This window comes from Homarus americanus, unplaced genomic scaffold (genome assembly GCF_018991925.1).
Source record: "Homarus americanus isolate GMGI-L3 unplaced genomic scaffold, GMGI_Hamer_2.0 scaffold33468, whole genome shotgun sequence".
In the NCBI taxonomy this organism is placed as follows: domain Eukaryota; kingdom Metazoa; phylum Arthropoda; class Malacostraca; order Decapoda; family Nephropidae; genus Homarus; species Homarus americanus.
In genome coordinates, this window is record NW_024714177.1 from 3,452,611 (window position 1) to 3,469,890 (window position 17,280).

The 17,280-nt window shown below is 44.6% G+C and overlaps 2 protein-coding genes across 7 annotated transcripts in view; one reads left to right on the plus strand and one right to left on the minus strand.

Moving 5' to 3' along the window:
• Positions 1–3,426: 3,426 nt before the first annotated feature.
• LOC121877055 (tyrosine-protein kinase SRK2-like) lies at positions 3,427–12,121 on the plus strand. 4 transcript variants are annotated; one of them, XM_042382671.1, is made up of 12 exons: positions 3,427–3,510; positions 3,781–4,009; positions 5,559–5,754; positions 5,988–6,004; positions 6,155–6,452; positions 7,115–7,233; positions 8,299–8,462; positions 8,664–8,949; positions 9,185–9,358; positions 9,945–10,123; positions 10,275–10,431; positions 10,749–12,121. In XM_042382671.1, exons 2-12 carry the CDS (start codon positions 3,898–3,900, stop codon positions 10,925–10,927), a joined length of 1,881 nt encoding a protein of 626 aa, XP_042238605.1. In that variant the 5' UTR covers positions 3,427–3,510; positions 3,781–3,897; the 3' UTR covers positions 10,928–12,121. The 4 variants fall into 4 exon arrangements, with proteins under 4 accessions (XP_042238605.1, XP_042238598.1, XP_042238627.1 ...); XM_042382664.1 differs by having other exon boundaries at positions 3,434–3,651; XM_042382693.1 differs by having other exon boundaries at positions 3,434–3,651; positions 5,991–6,004.
• A 554-nt stretch (positions 12,122–12,675) lies between these two features.
• The window catches only part of LOC121877071 (tyrosine-protein kinase SRK3-like), a 10,535-nt gene continuing 5,930 nt past the window's right edge, over positions 12,676–17,280 (minus strand). For all 3 annotated transcript variants that reach the window (XM_042382720.1, XM_042382702.1, XM_042382710.1), the window contains 6 exons: positions 17,091–17,251; positions 16,501–16,657; positions 15,861–16,031; positions 15,514–15,692; positions 15,254–15,410; positions 12,676–14,229 (listed from right to left, as the gene is read on the minus strand). In XM_042382720.1, the coding sequence (XP_042238654.1) occupies positions 14,051–14,229; positions 15,254–15,410; positions 15,514–15,692; positions 15,861–16,031; positions 16,501–16,657; positions 17,091–17,093 (846 nt within the window). In that variant the 5' untranslated portion in view covers positions 17,094–17,251 and the 3' untranslated portion in view covers positions 12,676–14,050. The remainder of the gene's footprint in view (positions 14,230–15,253; positions 15,411–15,513; positions 15,693–15,860; positions 16,032–16,500; positions 16,658–17,090; positions 17,252–17,280) is intronic.

The window sequence follows — 17,280 nt, forward strand, 5'->3', positions numbered from 1 at the left end:
AGTCGATGGGTGGTAGTGACGGGGTGGCGAGCAGTGAGTCGATGGGTGGTAGTGACGGGGTGGCTGGGAATGACACACACATACACACTCTCCCGGCGATGAGTGAGGAGAAAGTGAGAGCGAGAGAAAAGTGAGCGCCTCTCCCTACCTGTGGCTGCTACAACCCGCCCACGACTTCAGCCATTACGCAGCCATCAAAGAGAGAGAGAGAGAGAGAGAGAGAGAGAGAGAGAGAGAGAGAGAGAGAGAGAGAGCATCCATCATCTTGTGTATTCTTGTCGATGGATGAGTTAAGCTTTCTTTATTATGTTTATTTAGTTTGATTTATCTTTGTGTTTATTTCTCTTTGTCTTCATCATCATCATCAACACCACTTTGTTCTATACACCGTCAAATTATTTACTATAAAACTTCTGGGTGGAAGTTTTTTCGTCTCACCAACTTATTACGATTAATTACGTTTTACGAAGTCGTAAAGACCTGGGAGTCAGAGATGGTAAAGTTAGAGGAAGGAGAAGGGTTGGAGTGGTAAGGAAGGGGAGTGGGGAGGGAGACAGTTAGGGGTGGTGGGAGGGGCGGGAGAGGAAGGAGAAGTGGTAGAGGAAGGAGAGGGGTAGGGGAGTGGAAGGAAGGAGAGGGAAGGAGAGGGGTGGGAGGGTAGGGAGGAAGGAGGAGGGGGAGTGGTAGGGAGGAAGGGAGAGAGGGGGAGGAAGGAGGGGGGGTGAGGGAAGGAGAGGGAGGGTAGGGAGTGGAGGAAGGGGGGGAGGGGAAGGAGAGGGGAGGAGGGGGAGTGGGGTGGGAGGAAGGAGAGGGGGGGAGTAGGGGAGTGGTGGGGAGGGAAGGAGAGGAGGTAGAGGGAAGGAGAGGGGTGGGAGGGTAGGGAGGAAGGAGAGGGGGGGTGGGAGGGTGGGGAGGAAGGAGAGGGGGTGGGAAGAGGAAGAGAGGGGTGGGGGGGTGGAGGGGGAGGTGGAGGTGGGGAGAGGAAGGAAGAGGAAGGAGAGGGGTGGGAGTGGTAGGGAGGAAGGAGAGGAAGGAAGGGGGGAGGGGAGGAGGGAGGAAGGAGAGGGGTGGGAGTAGGGAGGAAGGGGAAGGAGTGGGAGTGGAGGGGAGGGGAAGGGAGAGGGGGGTGGGAGGGTAGGGAGGAAGGGAGAGGAAGGAGGGGGTGGGAGGGGGGAGGAAGGAGGGTAGGGAGGAAGGGAGAGGGGGGGAGGGGGTGGGGAGGGTAAGGGAGGAAGGGAGAGGGGAGAGGGAGAGGGGGTGGGAGGGTGGGGAGGGGTGGGGAGGGGAGAGGGGAGGAGAAGGGAGAGGGGGTGTGGGAGTGGTAGGGAGGAAGGGAGGTGGGGAAGGAGAGGGAGGGGGAGGGTAGGGAGGAGGAGAGGAGGGGAGTAGGGAGAGGAAGGAGAGGGGTGGGGAGTGGTAGGGAGGAAGGGAGAGGAAGGAGAGGGGGGTGGTAGGGGAGGGGTGAGGGTAGGGGAGAGGAAGGAGAGGGGGTGTGGGAGTGGTAGGGAGGAAGGAGAGGGGGTGTGGGAGTGGTAGGGAGGAAGGAGAGGAAGGAGAGGGGGTGTGGGAGTGGTAGGGAGAGGAAGACAGGTAATTTGAACTGATGAACATATTTGAGCAACTCACCTGTGACTATACAGTACATTACGTGGGTCATAAGAGCTTAATTAAGTTTCCTGTACAACACGTTACACATATACAGACAGACAGACAGACAGACAGACAGACTCAGAGCCTTTAGAATTGTAGTAACATTTGGCACCTAAATTTTTTTTCTCTTAAAATGTCAAACAGCTTATCTTCACAATCAATAGTCAGATGATCATTCTTTTTGCATAACACCAGGTAAGAAATATGTACAGTACAGCATAGCAGCAGGTGTATTAACTCCAGTCAACGTGGCAAAAGACTGGACTTCAGGATTTCCAGGAAGTGAAAAGAACATGACAAGGTTATGGCTAAAACCAGAAATATTAATTAAGCAATAGCTACGTCTGGAAACTTTTCACAGACTTTCGATTTTTTTTAGATAATCATAAATCTCTCCTTAAGTGATAAGATGCTTAACTTAGTTTTGAAGCCTCTTAGGGTGAACGGAGCTTCCGTGTTGGTGTTTTCTTTCACCTGTTAAGAGATTTGGAAGAGCAAGACGTCAAATAGAAGATCTGCACTGACATATGCATCCACGGGGGGCAAGCTCCCTTGCCCTGGAAACGCTTCATGGGCTCTAAGAACAAAACATTATTGACCTCTTTTATGTGTAGAACATGGTGTGAAGCATCGCCTGTAAGTCTTGTATCCGGCCAGGTTCTGGAATTGGCTGGAGACTTCAAAGACGGAAAGTCATTACCCTGCTGCCTCACCCACCTGTACAACACAGAAGAGGAGGCAGAAACCCGTAACCTGCTTCATGTTGTATTTCTCTCCATCAAGTCCAGAGTTTTTGTGTTTTGATCTCCACACACAGATATTCCTGACCATTATGTAAAATAGCTGAGCGCTGAACTAGGGTAAGGGGCAACACTAGATTTATGCTTATAATCTAGGGACTCTAGTCAAAAGGGAGTGTTTTGTTTAAATGACCTACACCACATTTAATACTCCACGAATTTCGAAATAAAATGTTTCATCACAAAATAAGACAACCAAGGCTCGTTCGTTGAGCACCTTTGGCTTACCATAGATCAATTAAAATATTTCATTCACGCTTAGTTTCTCAAACCTATGGCCTTAGTACCATGTAGTAAACTTGGCATTACAGTGCTGGCCTAGTCTGTGGCTCCTATTTAATAATAATTTCAATCACACTTTGAAGAATAACGTTTCGTGAGTCTCTAGTAACAGTAATTATTTTAAGGATATTTGCACAATACTTAATTCTTAATAAATTGTATTTACGTGCAAACATATGTTAACCAATCACAATCATCGTTACATATGGACGAGTTATTAATAAAATTTCACACCTTACTACGAATGGGTTACCAAGTACCACCAGCCAGTTAATTAGCGTTTAACAGGTTCATTTGTCCCCAACTGTACAGTACATAACATGGGTCACATAAGGATTAAACACCACAGTTTATTTAACCTGAAGCTTAACCACCCTAATATTACCTGAAATGGTTAGGTTAGGTTATCTTAGGGTCGTTAACCTTCAAATGATCTCCCAACACATGGAAAAGATTACTACCTATACTTGGAAGGTCAACACTCACCCCTCCTTGATCCTTGAGTGACCTTGGTACCCAGCAGCCCAACATGACTCCCCCCCCCCCCAACCCCCTAAAAAAACACCCCAACCTGATATCAGTGAACCAATACCGGACTTGCATGTTGTTATCTTTAGACGATAACGAACCTACTATTGTTGTACGTAAGTGATAGTGACTGCAATTGTTATCCACATTTATCATACAGTACAGATAACACACATTTCTCAGAAGTTCGTACACGTACTAGATCGGCAGCCGCCAGTGGTTAAGGAGTAGACAGAAGGGATCAGTCCGTGTGAGTGAAGGAACAGTATTAAAGTGTCTCACAGGTACTGAGATCCTACGACACTACGGTGAACTCTGAGGAACTACTGTATGTAGTGCCAGCAAGGGAGCGTTCTCTTGTTTCCTGGACCGGTGTATGACGTGTTTGCAGGTGTGTGTGTGTGTGCGTTGGGGGGGATCATGGCCGTACAAATTTCCTTTTTTGGGGGGTTAGGTTAGGTTTACGTTGTGCTTGTTTCGTTATACAGAGAAGAAAAATTAATGTGTTTACGTTCTGAAGGTCACAGGAGACGAGTTCAACATCTGAGAAAAACTGTATGTTGATCTTGGATGTTTACTGACCTAGAATGTTGGATGTTGATGGATGCTGCTGTTATGTAGACTTGGTTGAAGTTAGATGAGACCAAAAACAGCTCTCAACAGCTTTCAACAGCCCCTGACAGCCACCACCAAGATGGCCTTATTGAAGAAGATCAAGAAATTCAAAATCAACAAACAAAACAAAGAAGGTAGGTGGACTTAGTGTATTTTTTATCACTCCCCTACATCCTTGTGTAAGGTGAGGCGCAGAAGCGTTTACAGCGCCCAACAGGGAAGCATGCTAAGTTCATGCTTGCCTTTATGTCTCATGAGTTAAGGGCGTAGAAGCCTGAAGAGTCAATGGTGTATGTCATCAAGTTATTGGAAGCTCCAACAACTTTCCCTGAATACGAATTCACAACTTTCGCTTTACAGCAGGTACCTACTTTGCTGCTAGGTGAACAGGGACCAAGGGGACTAGGAAGAGTGTCCAAACAACTGCTGCCGGCCCGGGAATCGAACCCGTGACACCTTACTTGCGAGGAAAGATCGGTACCGCTCTACCACCAGTGCCCCTGATTCATTGTATCTTGGATCACCTGAAACTTAACCACCCCCACATTATTTCACACTAACCTAACCTAACCTAACCTACATTGAACAGAATCCTTGTACTAATTTCACTCTCCAGTTTTTCGTCTTCCTTCCTCTACCCTCTCCTCCTCCTCCTCCCCCTTTAGAGTTAGTACCAGCAGTTATCATCGTTATCTTTCCACCCACTGAGTACTGGCCTCGTGTTTATCTGTGACGTCACTTGACCAAGCCCTCCATATGGTGTTCTGTTCGTGCATGTTTCTTAAGGCTAGAATGATGGCGTCAGTTGATAAATACAGATGTGCGGTGGTACAGGTGTGTGGTGGTACAGGTGTGTGGTGGTACAGGTGTGTGGTGGTACAGGTGTGTGGTGGTACAGATGTGCGGTGGTACAGGTGTGTGGTGGTACAGGTGTGTGGTGGTACAGGTGTGTGGTGGTACAGGTGTGCGGTGGTACAGGTGTGTGGTGGTACAGGTGTGTGGTACAGGTGTGCGGTGGTACAGGTGTGTGTGGTACAGGTGTGCAGGTGGTACAGGTGTATGGTGGTACAGGTGTATGGTGGTACAGGTGTACGGTGATAAGAATTGATTTTCATAGTAATACAGTGATATATATATATATATATATATATATATATATATATATATATATATATATATATATATATATATATATATATATATATATATATATACAGAATTTAACCTTCGAGCACCGGGTTAGATTAGGTTAGGTTACGTTAGGTTGCAGACAGGTGTAAAGGGATGGATCTAACTCCTCATATATACTGTTAGTGAATCAGTGAAGCTTGTATGGTGTCGTAACAGACCGAGATATGAAGCTCCTCAAAGGGTGATTCGAACTGGGAGACCGATAAAAAAGCCCCACAGTCTCTAACCATAACACAACAGGTAAACAACAACAACAACAACAAAAGAAATCCAATGACTACCTGTTGAAAAAACTACTGTTGGTTTATTTGATCTATCTATCGTTCTCTATTCATCAATCTTCTCTCTCTCTTTATTTACTTCTTTACCTCTCTATCTCTATCCTTCACTTTCTCCCCAATTCTTTTTCTTACCTATCATCATATTGTCACTCCTTTATTTACCGTCACTCTACCTCCATTTATCTCCTTTCCTCTTCTCTTTCTCTCACAGATGCGGAAATATTCGAGGCCTTGTATACCTATGAGGCGGATAGGGACGGTGACCTGACCTTCTCTGAGGGGGACGTGCTGGAGATCGTGGGTCAGAAGGATGCCAATGGGTGGTGGGAGGCTGTGAACATAAGGACAAGCCAGAAGGGTTACATACCTTCCAACTTCATCAAGAAACTCGAAGTCATTCAATACAAGTGGGTGTGGGGGGTGGTGTGGGGGAGGGAGAGGTATATGTGTGTGTGTGGGGGGGAGTGACGATGCAATAATCATGGCAAAGGAGGGTCATATATTCTCTTCTATATATATATTATATGTAATGACTCCGACACAAGTATGACAAAGACTTTTTAAATATTTACTATTTATTGTTACGATTTTGATGGCAATTCAGTTACTAATAATTTCAACTAATATATTTTTTTTTCAGTAGCATTGAGAATGGAAGTAAGTTTTTATCATTATTTGATTATAGTTATTGATATATGAAGTAAATATTGTCGATTAGCCATTGAGAAATTTTGACTCTTACAAAAATTCCCTTTGTGATAAATTTGCCTCATTCCTACAAATACGTTTTACTCCGTGACAACTCAGACCAGGAAGCTAATGGCCTGCCACCACCACCACCACCCAGTATAAACTCAACTACCACCAACACTACCACCACTACCATCACCACTACTACCAACAACGCCAACAAGTACATCGCGCTCTACGACTACAACACGACAGAGAACGATCACGTCGCCTTCAGGAAAAACGAGATGTTTGAGGTTGTGTTCCATCCCGACGACAACTGGTCCTGGGTCAGGCTAAAGAGAGGCGCCTCCGTCCTTGAGGGTTACGTCCCTACTAAGTACATAGCCAAAATCGGAGACCTCTATGATCAACCGTGAGAATCAGCTGTTTTTTGTTTACGTGTGTGTGTGTGTGTGTGTGTGTGTGTGTGTGTGTGTGTGTGTGTGTGTGTACAGCTGTAAGGATCAAGTATGTTTTGTTTACATGTGTGAGAAATATATTTGTTTTTGTGTCAATCTGTATTTGACATGTATTACAGAAGAACATATCTCGTTAATTTGTACCGACGTGTGAGATGAGTACAGTTGCTAACACAGACGCTCACTGAGTTCAGACGCTGAGTAATAGGCCTTGAGTACAGTTGCTATCTTATCTGAATTTCTCGCATATCAAAGAGCTGTGTTTATGGGGTGAGGACGGTACTGGAGGGAGGGAGGGAGGGAAGAGAGGAGGGGGGGGGGTAGACATAGAGGGTGAGAGGGTGAAGAGAGAGTGAGGCAGAAGGGGGAGGGAGGAGTTAACGTTATGAGTGGTGTGCGTTGCAAGAACGGTTTTGTCCGCGATGTAATTAATTGCAATCGGATGGGTACCTTTAATCAGGTGGCTTAACAAGAGCCAGGAGGGATCACAGGTGGTTTAGCGGTGATATTTACACAGCCAAGTGACCCAAAGAGTTGTTTGCATCCAACTAGGTGATCAAAATGCAACCAGATGGTGTTGACAGATGATTTAACTATAGCCAGATGGCTTCAACAGGTGGTACTTCGGTGGCCTGACGCGGCAGGAGGCACAGGTCCTCCTGTTGAAAATTTACAACGCCAACGGCTCTTTCCTTGTCCGCAACGCAGAGAGCTCCACCGGCTACTCCCTCTCAGGTGAGTGGGATGGGGTTACTGTCCCCTCAGGTAAATGGAAGGAAAATATTATACGCAATTAATAGTAATGATTCTAATTCAGTAAATAGATATAAGTAATATATTAATTCCTCTTATCTTTGTGTGCGCGCGCGTGTGTGTGTGTGTGTGTGTGTGTGTGTGTGTGTGTGTGTGTGGGTGGATGAGAAAATATAAACATCAATAGCAAGTATAGAAAAAATATTTTAATGATGTTTAACAGAAGAGTTAACGTTTAAAAATCAAAGAGACAAACAAGAACAAGGACAACAAGAACAAGGACAACAAGAACAAGGACAACAATAACAACAACAATAATGTTTTGGCTTGTGACGCTTTGCTGCTCACAATTCTATTTCACAAACTTAGCTCACAGATGACATTTACAACTCTATTTAAAAATCCATTTTACAGTGTTCTTAGCAATCCGGGGGTGTTGGAGGAGGAGCGAGTGTTGGAGGAGGCGCGAGTGTTGGAGGAGGAGTGAGTGTTGGAGGAGGAGCGAATGTTGGAGGAGGCGCGAGTGTTGGAGGAGGAGTGAGTGTTGGAGGAGGAGCGAGTGTTGGAGGAGGAGCGAGTGCTGGAGATTAAAAGTGAGGGAGGATGGTTGGAGAGAGGCGGGTTTAGTGAGGATTTCCCTGTCCTGATAGCAAGGTTGTTTACAGACTGCGAGGCAAGAATGGGGAGAGTTGGGGGAGATTACCGAGGTGGGGTGGATATGGTGGGGTGGAAATGGTGAGGGTGGGTAGAAGGGAGTGTTAGAGGTTGGTTAGCGAGGTGGGGTGAATATAGTGAAGGTGGATATAGGGGAGTATTATGGGTTGGTTAGCGAGGTGGGGTGGATATGGTAGGATCGAATAGAGGTTACGGCACATGTTAATAGTCTCACAAGTTAGTAAAGGACCATCACTACACACAGGAATATAGTTTAACCACTCATTAGTAAACAGATCAGAGAACCCATTATCCCAACCCCTTCCCCCCGCCCCTTCCCCCGGGTCTTCACTGTTACATCATCTCTATTTACCATAATATTTACCTCTCCAGTGTTATATTTGGCCGCGGTGAAGCACTACAGGGTGAGGCAACAGGATGGCCCCCCGGAGACGTACTTCATATCTGGTGAAAAGCGCTTCCCTTCCATCACACAGTTGATTGAGCATTACCGGACCAATGACGGACTCTGTATACACCTCGGCCAACCCTGCAAGGTGGGGGGGAGGGGGTGAAATGTTATTATAAATGTTAAAGTCTCCATCACCTTTACTGTAATGATTGTTAAAAATCCTTATTAAATCTTAGTATAAACAACATAAACGGGATAATATAAAAACATAATTAAATTCTCTTCAGCAAGTACAGTCGAATCTTCCTTCCTTACTTTACAAACTCAAGGTTTAATTTACTCCTAGCGGGACAGTAATGAAGCGCCCCAGACGCAGGCAGTGATGGGGACGCAGGCAGTGATGGGGACGCAGGCAGTGACGGGGACGCAGGCAGTGATGGGGACGCAGGCAGTGATGGGGACGCAGGCAGTGGCGGAGACGGTGACGGAGGCAAGTTCTTCTCACCAGCAGTGGGAGATCGACCGCTCGACCATCCAGCTGGGAGGAAAAATAGGCAGTGGTCAGTTTGGTGACGTCTGGCAGGCCCGCTGGAACAAACAGCTGGATGTTGCTGTGAAATCTATGAAGCCAGGTAGGTAGAGAGAGAGAGAGAGAGAGAGAGAGAGAGAGAGAGAGAGAGTAAAATATTTAAATGTATACAAACAAGAGAACGTAGTCATTTCTTATTTTTAACATTAAAACCTTTACTCTCTCTCTCTCTCCCTCATTAACCATCCCCTTCTCCATCTCCTTCCATCTATTTTTCTATCTCTAACCCTCTCTCTCCCAATTATCATTAACCTCGCTCTTTCTTCCACCAACCACAGACTGCATGGAGGTAAACGAGTTCCTCAGAGAAGCAGAGATCATGCAGAAGCTCCGCCATCCGCGTCTTGTTAAGCTATACGGCATTTGTACTCATCCGAAGGAGCAGCCCCTTCTTATTGTGGCCGAACTGGTGAAGAATGGCGCCCTGTTGCAGCACCTCAGGAACCGGAAGAGTGAGTAGAAAGAGGAGGAGCAGGAGGAGGAGAGGAAAAGGACGAAGATGATAAGGAGGAGGAGGTTATGGGTATAGAGGAGGTGTAGGAGGAGGGGGAGGGGAGAGAAGAGTGAGGGGAGGTGAGATATAGATACTATCACTTTCTCCATTTCCTACCTTTATTCTTCCCTTTTCTTTCTCTCTTTACACTTATTGTCTCTATCTATCTATCTATCTATCTTCCCTCCCTCCCTCTCTCTCTCATTTGACCTCTAATTGACTCTAACAATGTGACCTCTGTAAGACACTTAGCAGTTATACCACTCATTGAGGAATCATGCGTTAGTGGTATTGCATGTAAGATGTTGCGTAAGTCAATGCCGGTGTTTCTATCTCTTTCTTATCAAAACCTGAAGATGTAGGTGTTTCATCTCATAGGTGTTAGCAGGTTAATTAACTTCCATCATTAAGATCATTAACAAGTCTCAAGATTAATAATATATTACCTGTTCTTGTTATAATTATCTTGTACATCTATCTCATGGGAAGGTACGTCGTCTCTTCACCCAGGGTCCCTCATTAATAATTCACTTCCATCTATACAGAGGAGCGACTACTGCACCCCAGCCGAGACTTGATTAATATGGGTATTCAGGTAGCCTCGGGGATGCAGTACCTAGAGAATCAAAAGTTCGTCCACCGAGACCTGGCAGCGAGGAACGTGCTTATCGGGGAGGGTATAAACGTGAAGATTGCCGACTTTGGGCTGGCTAGGGTCATCAAGGTAGGTGAGAGAGAGAGAGAGAGAGAGAGAGAGAGAGAGAGAGAGAGATGTAAGTAGAAACAGAGAAGTGATATGGATAACAAAACGAATTTTTTATGAGGATCTCTTTATCTCTTCATCAGTAACCAGGACCTCTGTGTGTCTCCCGCAGGAGGACATCTACCAACAGAGCACCAGAAACAAGGTCCCCTTTAAGTGGACGGCTCCGGAGGCCATCGATTACGGTCACTTCACCAACAAGTCCGACGTCTGGTCTTTTGGTATACTCCTATTCGAAATAGTCACTCATGGCCAAATGCCTTACGCAGGTGAGTTTCTGTAACTTAAAGCCCTATTCAGGTGAGCTCTTGCCCTCAGGGACCTCGTTCTCCTGTCTAAGGGACTTTCTAAGGGTCTTATTCCTTTACTCAGGTGAATACAGGGGCTGTCTTCAACCTAACCACCTGTTTTTTAATATTATTCCGCCACCAACCCCTCCTCTTCTCTCATCAGCTATCCACTGCTTCTACTATGCCTTCTTTCATCTCCAGTCACTGCCACCATTTCTAGTCCTACCACCATCGTTAGCCACTGTCACCATCACAACCACCGCAACCACATCTATCACTATTATTTCCTCCCACAGATATGAACAACCAAACGATGCTAATGATGGTGCGACAAGGTTACCGACTCCCTGAACCTGAAGGGTGTCCCCAAGGAGTCTACAGCCTCATGTTCAGGTGCTGGATGGAGAACCCCGAAGCCCGCCCGAGGTTCGTCGACCTGAAGGAGGAGATGACTGAACTGATGGCCAACTACTGAGATCCTCTCGGGGTTCAGTGACTTACAGAAGACGATAAACCAAATGGCGATGGATCTCGTATAGGAAGTCTTCCAGGGTTCAAGGACCAATAGAAATAAACGAACCACACGTCAACGAACCTCTGGGACCCTTCTCTCGTCGTTCATTGACCTCAGCGCATTCGTCTACCCTACAAACAAAATTGGAGGCACTTGTAGTTGAACCAGTTAATATCGACTCTTTAAAACTCCCGCCATCCACTTGACGCAGAACACTTACACCACACATTCAGAATCCTTACATAACCATCACATCTGACACCGTTTCTGAATAATGTTAAGATTATGAAGGTTGACGCTACTGAGAGATGTCTAGTGACTCAAAGTGGTTTACAATGGTCTGTAAGGAACGTGGTAGAGTAAAACTGTGGTAATGATGGGAAAAACAATGATGGGAAGAGAAGAGGAACTGATAGTAATGCAGTGTTAGTGACAGAGGGCGAGGGAACAGGAATGATGAGACACACGAGTTGTTTTGATATGGGAATGAGGTAGAAAGATAAAATTAATGTCTTCTTATTATTACCAAATTTTAAAACTTTTGTAAAGGTTTATTAGGAAGTGATGTTATGATGTGTTTTTCTATTCTACTTTATTTCACCCCTTATTTTCTAATTACTACTACAATTACTACTAGAACTATTACTACGACTATTACGACTACTTTTTTATTATGGCCTTCAACCTCCTCTCAGTCCATACCTTCTCCACCATATTAATCCAACCATGGGATTGAATATTCTGATGTCAACAAAGGCCCGCTGCTCCATCGTCCAGAATCCTCGAGCGTTGACGTCCACAGAGCTTCGTTGGTTGTGTTGCCAGGGAGGAAGGTCGGTTCCACAGTGACGTCTCGGCATATCTCCTTCAGCATACTCACTGTGAGGTCCTTTACATCATCGTGGTTGGTGTTGTATGACGTTCAGCACACATGGGTGGTTATGCTTTCCTCTGGCTAACCATACCGTCGAGCAATGGCGTCTGTGAAGTCTTGTTTGTTAAGGCTGAAGTCATTTACTGTTCTGGGTGACACTATTAGCCAGCCATTATTATTATCTTTACTACAATTACTATTACTAGTTCTACTACTATTATTACTGCTGATAATAATAATAACAATGACAGTGATATATAATAATAATGTTAATAAAATATGAAGAAAATGTAAATAAAGAGAGTATTTTCCTTCCCTAATTGTTTTACAGGTATAAAGACAAGTTTTCTATTGTAGAATTCAACGGCACCAATTATGAGCTTCCTTAAATCCTATTTGAGTTTATCCATTGTTTTCATTTTGAATTACTGGGGCATGGTCTAACCCTCAGACTTTTCCGGAATATATAAACAATTACACACACACACACACACGCGCTAACCATAATGAAGGGTCGTTCATTATTTTCTCCTAAATTCTTCAAGTGTGGAATCACATTTAACATTTCTTCTTTATAATAACTACAGAGAGAGAGAGAGAGAGAGAGAGAGAGAGAGAGAGAGAACAGAAAGATAGTTGTAGATAGATAGGTAGATAGATGGATAAAATGCTGTAGAGGTAACTAGACAAGTGAACAAATAAATAAATAGAGAAATAGATCTAAACTTGTACACCTCAGTTATTGTAGGAAATTAACCAATAAATCCTGGAGGAAGGATTTATTCACCTAATTATATTCTCCTTTATATTTATATTAAGTAAATTTATTTAACGATTACATTGTCAAGTTTATTGGGGATTTTTAGTCATTATACACTTATACAATTCATACATTATACAGTTTATACACTAAAAAACTAAGGAAATGTTATCTGTTCTCCAGGCGTTCTGAGATGAAGAACACTTTATAGAACTTTGAAATAACCTGATGATTAGCTCCAACCTCAGTTTATTCAACCATAAGAGTAACCATCCTAACCTAACCTAACCAAACCAAACCTAACCTCACCTAACCTCACCTAACCTAACTTAATCTCCCAGGTAGCGCTTGTGTGTTTAATTAGCAGGTAAAATACTACTAAGGCAGTTACAGGTATAGTCTTCAGGTAATCCGAATTTGGGGTATTATGTAGTTAAGACTAGAGACTATCAAAGTATATAAAAGATATAAAAGTTTAATAAAAAAATATATAGTTAAGTTATAACACTCAAGTAATTCATAATTTAGTTAGTGTACATTAATCACCAGGTTAATACACTAGTCATGAAGGCTACAGTGATGACATCAACAACGTGTCTTTATTTGGCAAAAAAAAATTTTCTCACAGCTTTTCTTGATCTGACTGATGTATGTATTTTATTTCCATGATAAGAGAGATAAACGTTTGTCAGGATGGTTTTCACAGAGACAATAAACGTTTCTGAGTGTTGCTCGTTATCTGGTCTCAGTTTGCTTTGCCTAATGAAAGTACTTTGTTTATGTCTGACGAGTAGAGATAAAAAAAAATTAAGGGTGGTAGAAAGATGATGTTACAGTAGTGAGGAATGCCTGGTGGGGTTCGGGGCGAAGAGCGGGTCCAGGGTTTGGGAGTAACACGTGTTCTCAGTGGATCAGTAACTCAGGGAAGGCTAAAATAGAGCTGGCGAGCACAGGTAAAGTCAACGTATGTTTGTGATTCTCCTTGTGTATGATGACATGACATGACCTGACCTGGCCTGACCTAACCATAAAGGCCGTCAAACACCACTAAATGATTTACTGTTTTATTTTTAATTACGTCTTGATTATATTTTAAATTTCACGCCATGAAATAATTATTTAGCCTAATTAATTAATGTATCCGAGACAGTAATAGGAGCCACGTGTTGCTTGTTATATCAGTCCTGGAGTGATGGTCGGTGCTCCCCGTAAACACAATGTCTCCCCAGCGTCCAGCCAACCATACAGCTTCCTCGGTGACTATAATATTTTTCAAGACCGGGATATAAAAACCATGTTGTCAGGAAACACACTATAGTATGTCAACACACTCCCAGAGGCTGACGGGGCTTGGCTCATAGCTCGTGAGTCTTCGCTAGGAGACTACAGGTGGTCCGTGGAAACACCAAGATGTGAACGGTCATGCAGGAACAAACATCTCGGCCGTCCTCTAGAGCGTGTCCTTGATCAGTGACATAGTGACTTTCAGGTCCTTGAAGGATGGTCGGTTGAAAGGATTCCACTCCCAACAATCCTTCATGACTGTATACACCATGTCGGGACATTTAGGAGGTTGGCGGTTCAGATGTCCGTCCCGGAGGTAGTCTGGGACTTCCCGCCCCTTGACACCTGTTGGCACATACACTTCATAAGTTCTCTCCTCTCGCCAGGGCAGCGGTAACTCTGACAGGTGGCAGAGTTAGTGAGTGACAGCAATATGAACTTTGTTTACGTGATAACACCATACACTGTATTTTATGTATATCTGTACCTGTACTTGTATCGTTGTTTCTAAATCAATATGAAAATTAAATTGTACATTTTTACAGAGTGTGGTGTCTATGAAACGGACATTTTTTCAGAAAATTCGAAAATAATTGAAAGAACATTGGCGTCAACTTTGAAATGTGTGGAAGCAAAGTTACAATTTGCAGCAGGGAAGAGTCAGGGGTCAAGAGGTGAAAGGGTCACGAGGTCACTGTAAGTAAGAGATAGTTAACAAGGTCACCAGAGTTTAACTCATCTTAACATTCCAGACATCAAACGACGGTCACGCACCATAACAAAATTAATATTCTTTTAATTTTTCTTCCTTTTTTCTTTTCATGGGGAAATCTTTGATTATAGCTTGGTGTTGATTAAATTCTTTAGCAACTCATCGGTGAGATAGTATTTGGCTTTTGAACAAGAGTATGACGATGATTCGTTCCTCCGCCACCTTTGTTGGTGTTAGATTTCCTCACCAGAAAGACAACACTGTTCTTCCTACGCTGTTCGACCTTAAGTTACCATGAACAGTATATGAAGAACATTTTCTACAATCCATAATGAAAACTGAACAAAATCAAAATATCTAAATCATTTTAACTTAGCTGTGTATAACAATATTAGAAAGGACTATTAACTTCCCCGGAGGAGTCTAGTACGTATCTTATCAGACAATTAATCACTAGAGGTGAATGATAACACAAATCATGCCTTGAACTTGATTGGTCATTTAGAAACAACTTCTTTCTAACTGAACAATTAAACAATTATGAGTATAGGTCGAGGGGCTGACACAAACTCCTGATGCAGACATAAACAAACTTGACTACACAGAGATGAGATACAAACGCGAGCTAATCAACGAGAGAGAGAGAGTCTGCCTCACCTGGGTAGGGGTTTCCTCCGTGAGTGAAGATCTCGTACAGCAGGATGCCATAGGACCAGATGTCACTCTTGCTGGTGTACTGGTTGTGGATGAGAGCTTCTGGAGCAGTCCACTTAACAGGGAACTTGACGTCAGACTTGAGTAGGTAGAAGTTGTCCTGTCAGGTATGATGATATCTTTTAATACGGGGTGGGTTATTATTATTATTATTATTACCTTCATTATCATTATCGTTAAGTGACTTACCTACAGTAGCTTACCTTAATGAACCTGGCCAGACCGAAATCAGCAATCTTCACCTGCAAGTTCCTGGCCATCAGGATATTACGAGACGCCAGATCACGGTGGATGACCTTCTCCCCCTCCAAGTAGGCCATTCCCTGGGCCACCTGCAACCCCACATGGACCAGGGATTTGGATGGAAGTGGTTTGCCCTCATCTGTAAAGTTCAAGAAGGTCACGAGGAGAGTTTTAAGGTCACCAAAGACACGTCGAAGGTTACCAAGACAACCTCAAGGTCACCAAGGTAACCTTAAAGTCACCAAGACATCCTCAAGGTCACCAAGAGCTCTTAAGGTCAGATAAAGGTCAGAAAGACATGACTCACCATAAAGTTTACGGAGGTGATGATGAAGTGAATCTTCCAGCAGCTCCGTGACGATAAGAAGAGGCTGACCGATCGGCTTGGTGCACAACCCGAAGAGCTTCACCAGGCGAGGGTGACGAAGGCGCTGTAGGGTTTCAGCTTCACGGTAGAACTCCTTTACATTCAGGCAATCTGAGGGAGCCCAAGGTGAGGGGGATTGTTTGTTTATATGACGTCCAGCCAGCTACACTACCCGCTGACATCCACCTGACATCCACCTGACACTCCACTGACATCCCGGTGACACTTCCAATGCATCCAAGTGACACTCCACCTTACAACCATCTGACACCCCCACTGACACTCACCTAACACCCGCCTAACACCCATGACACCCCTCTACCACCCACCTAACACCCCTTAACACCCCTTACCACCCACCCACCTAACACCCATGACACCCCTCTACCATCCACCTAACACCCCTACCACCCACCTAACACCCCTGACACCCCCCTACCACCCACACCTAACACCCCTACACCACCCACCTAACACCCCCTAACACCCACCAAACACCCCCGACACCCACCCACCACCCATCTAACACCCACCTAACACCCCTCTATCACACCCCTAACACCCACCAGACACCACCTACCATCTTTCATCTGTTTGACGGCGACATAGATGGTATTCTTCCAAAACGCCTTGAACACATGACCGAACTGACCATCCCCCATAACCTCTCCAGTAGGCACCACCCACTGTCGGTCGATCTCCCACTGGTCACCCATTCCTGCGTCCTCTGGGGTCCTCTGATGGGGTAGGAGAGGGTGGTGAGAGGTTGGGTTAGAGTTAGTAAGAGTGGGGTAGGAGGGAGGGTAGATGAGAGGGAGGTAGATGAGAGAGAGATGATGGAAAGTATTTCATGAATGTAAAGTAAGACATATACTCCTTACTTACACCTGTACCTACCTATCTTCCTACCACTACCTGCTAGTTACTTTCATCCCCCCCATCTACCTACCTACCTATCTTCTTACTTACCTGCTAGTTACTTTCATCCCCCCCATCTACCTACCTACCTATCTTCTTACCTACTGCTGGTTACTTTCATCCCCCCCCTACCTACCTAATTACGTTCTTCCCCCTCCTAGTCTCTACTTCCCTACCCACTCTCCTACTTCCCTCCCTTCATCCTTCCCTCCCTTCCACCCTCCCTTCCTTCCACCCTCCCTATCCACCTACCATACAAGGCTGACTCAAGGTGGTACACAGGCCGTCGTCGTAGGTCGAGTAGTGTTGCACCAGATCGATTACAGAGGAGAACGTGAACAAGCTAGAGATGAACACTCGACCGGATTCATTCAGGCTTATCAAGTAGTGCTTCACCTCAGCCTCAGACAGCACTGTGAAGAGAGTGTACAATGCTTCATGA

Coding starts and splice junctions, on each gene's coding strand:
- LOC121877055 (XM_042382671.1), top strand. CDS start 3,898: ATGAGACCAAAAACAGCTCTCAACAGCTTTCAACAGCCCCTGACAGCC. Junction 6,453..7,114: donor GGAGACCTCTATGATCAACC/GTGAGAATCAGC, acceptor TGGCTTCAACAG/GTGGTACTTCGGTGGCCTGA. Junction 10,432..10,748: donor TGGCCAAATGCCTTACGCAG/GTGAGTTTCTGT, acceptor TTCCTCCCACAG/ATATGAACAACCAAACGATG.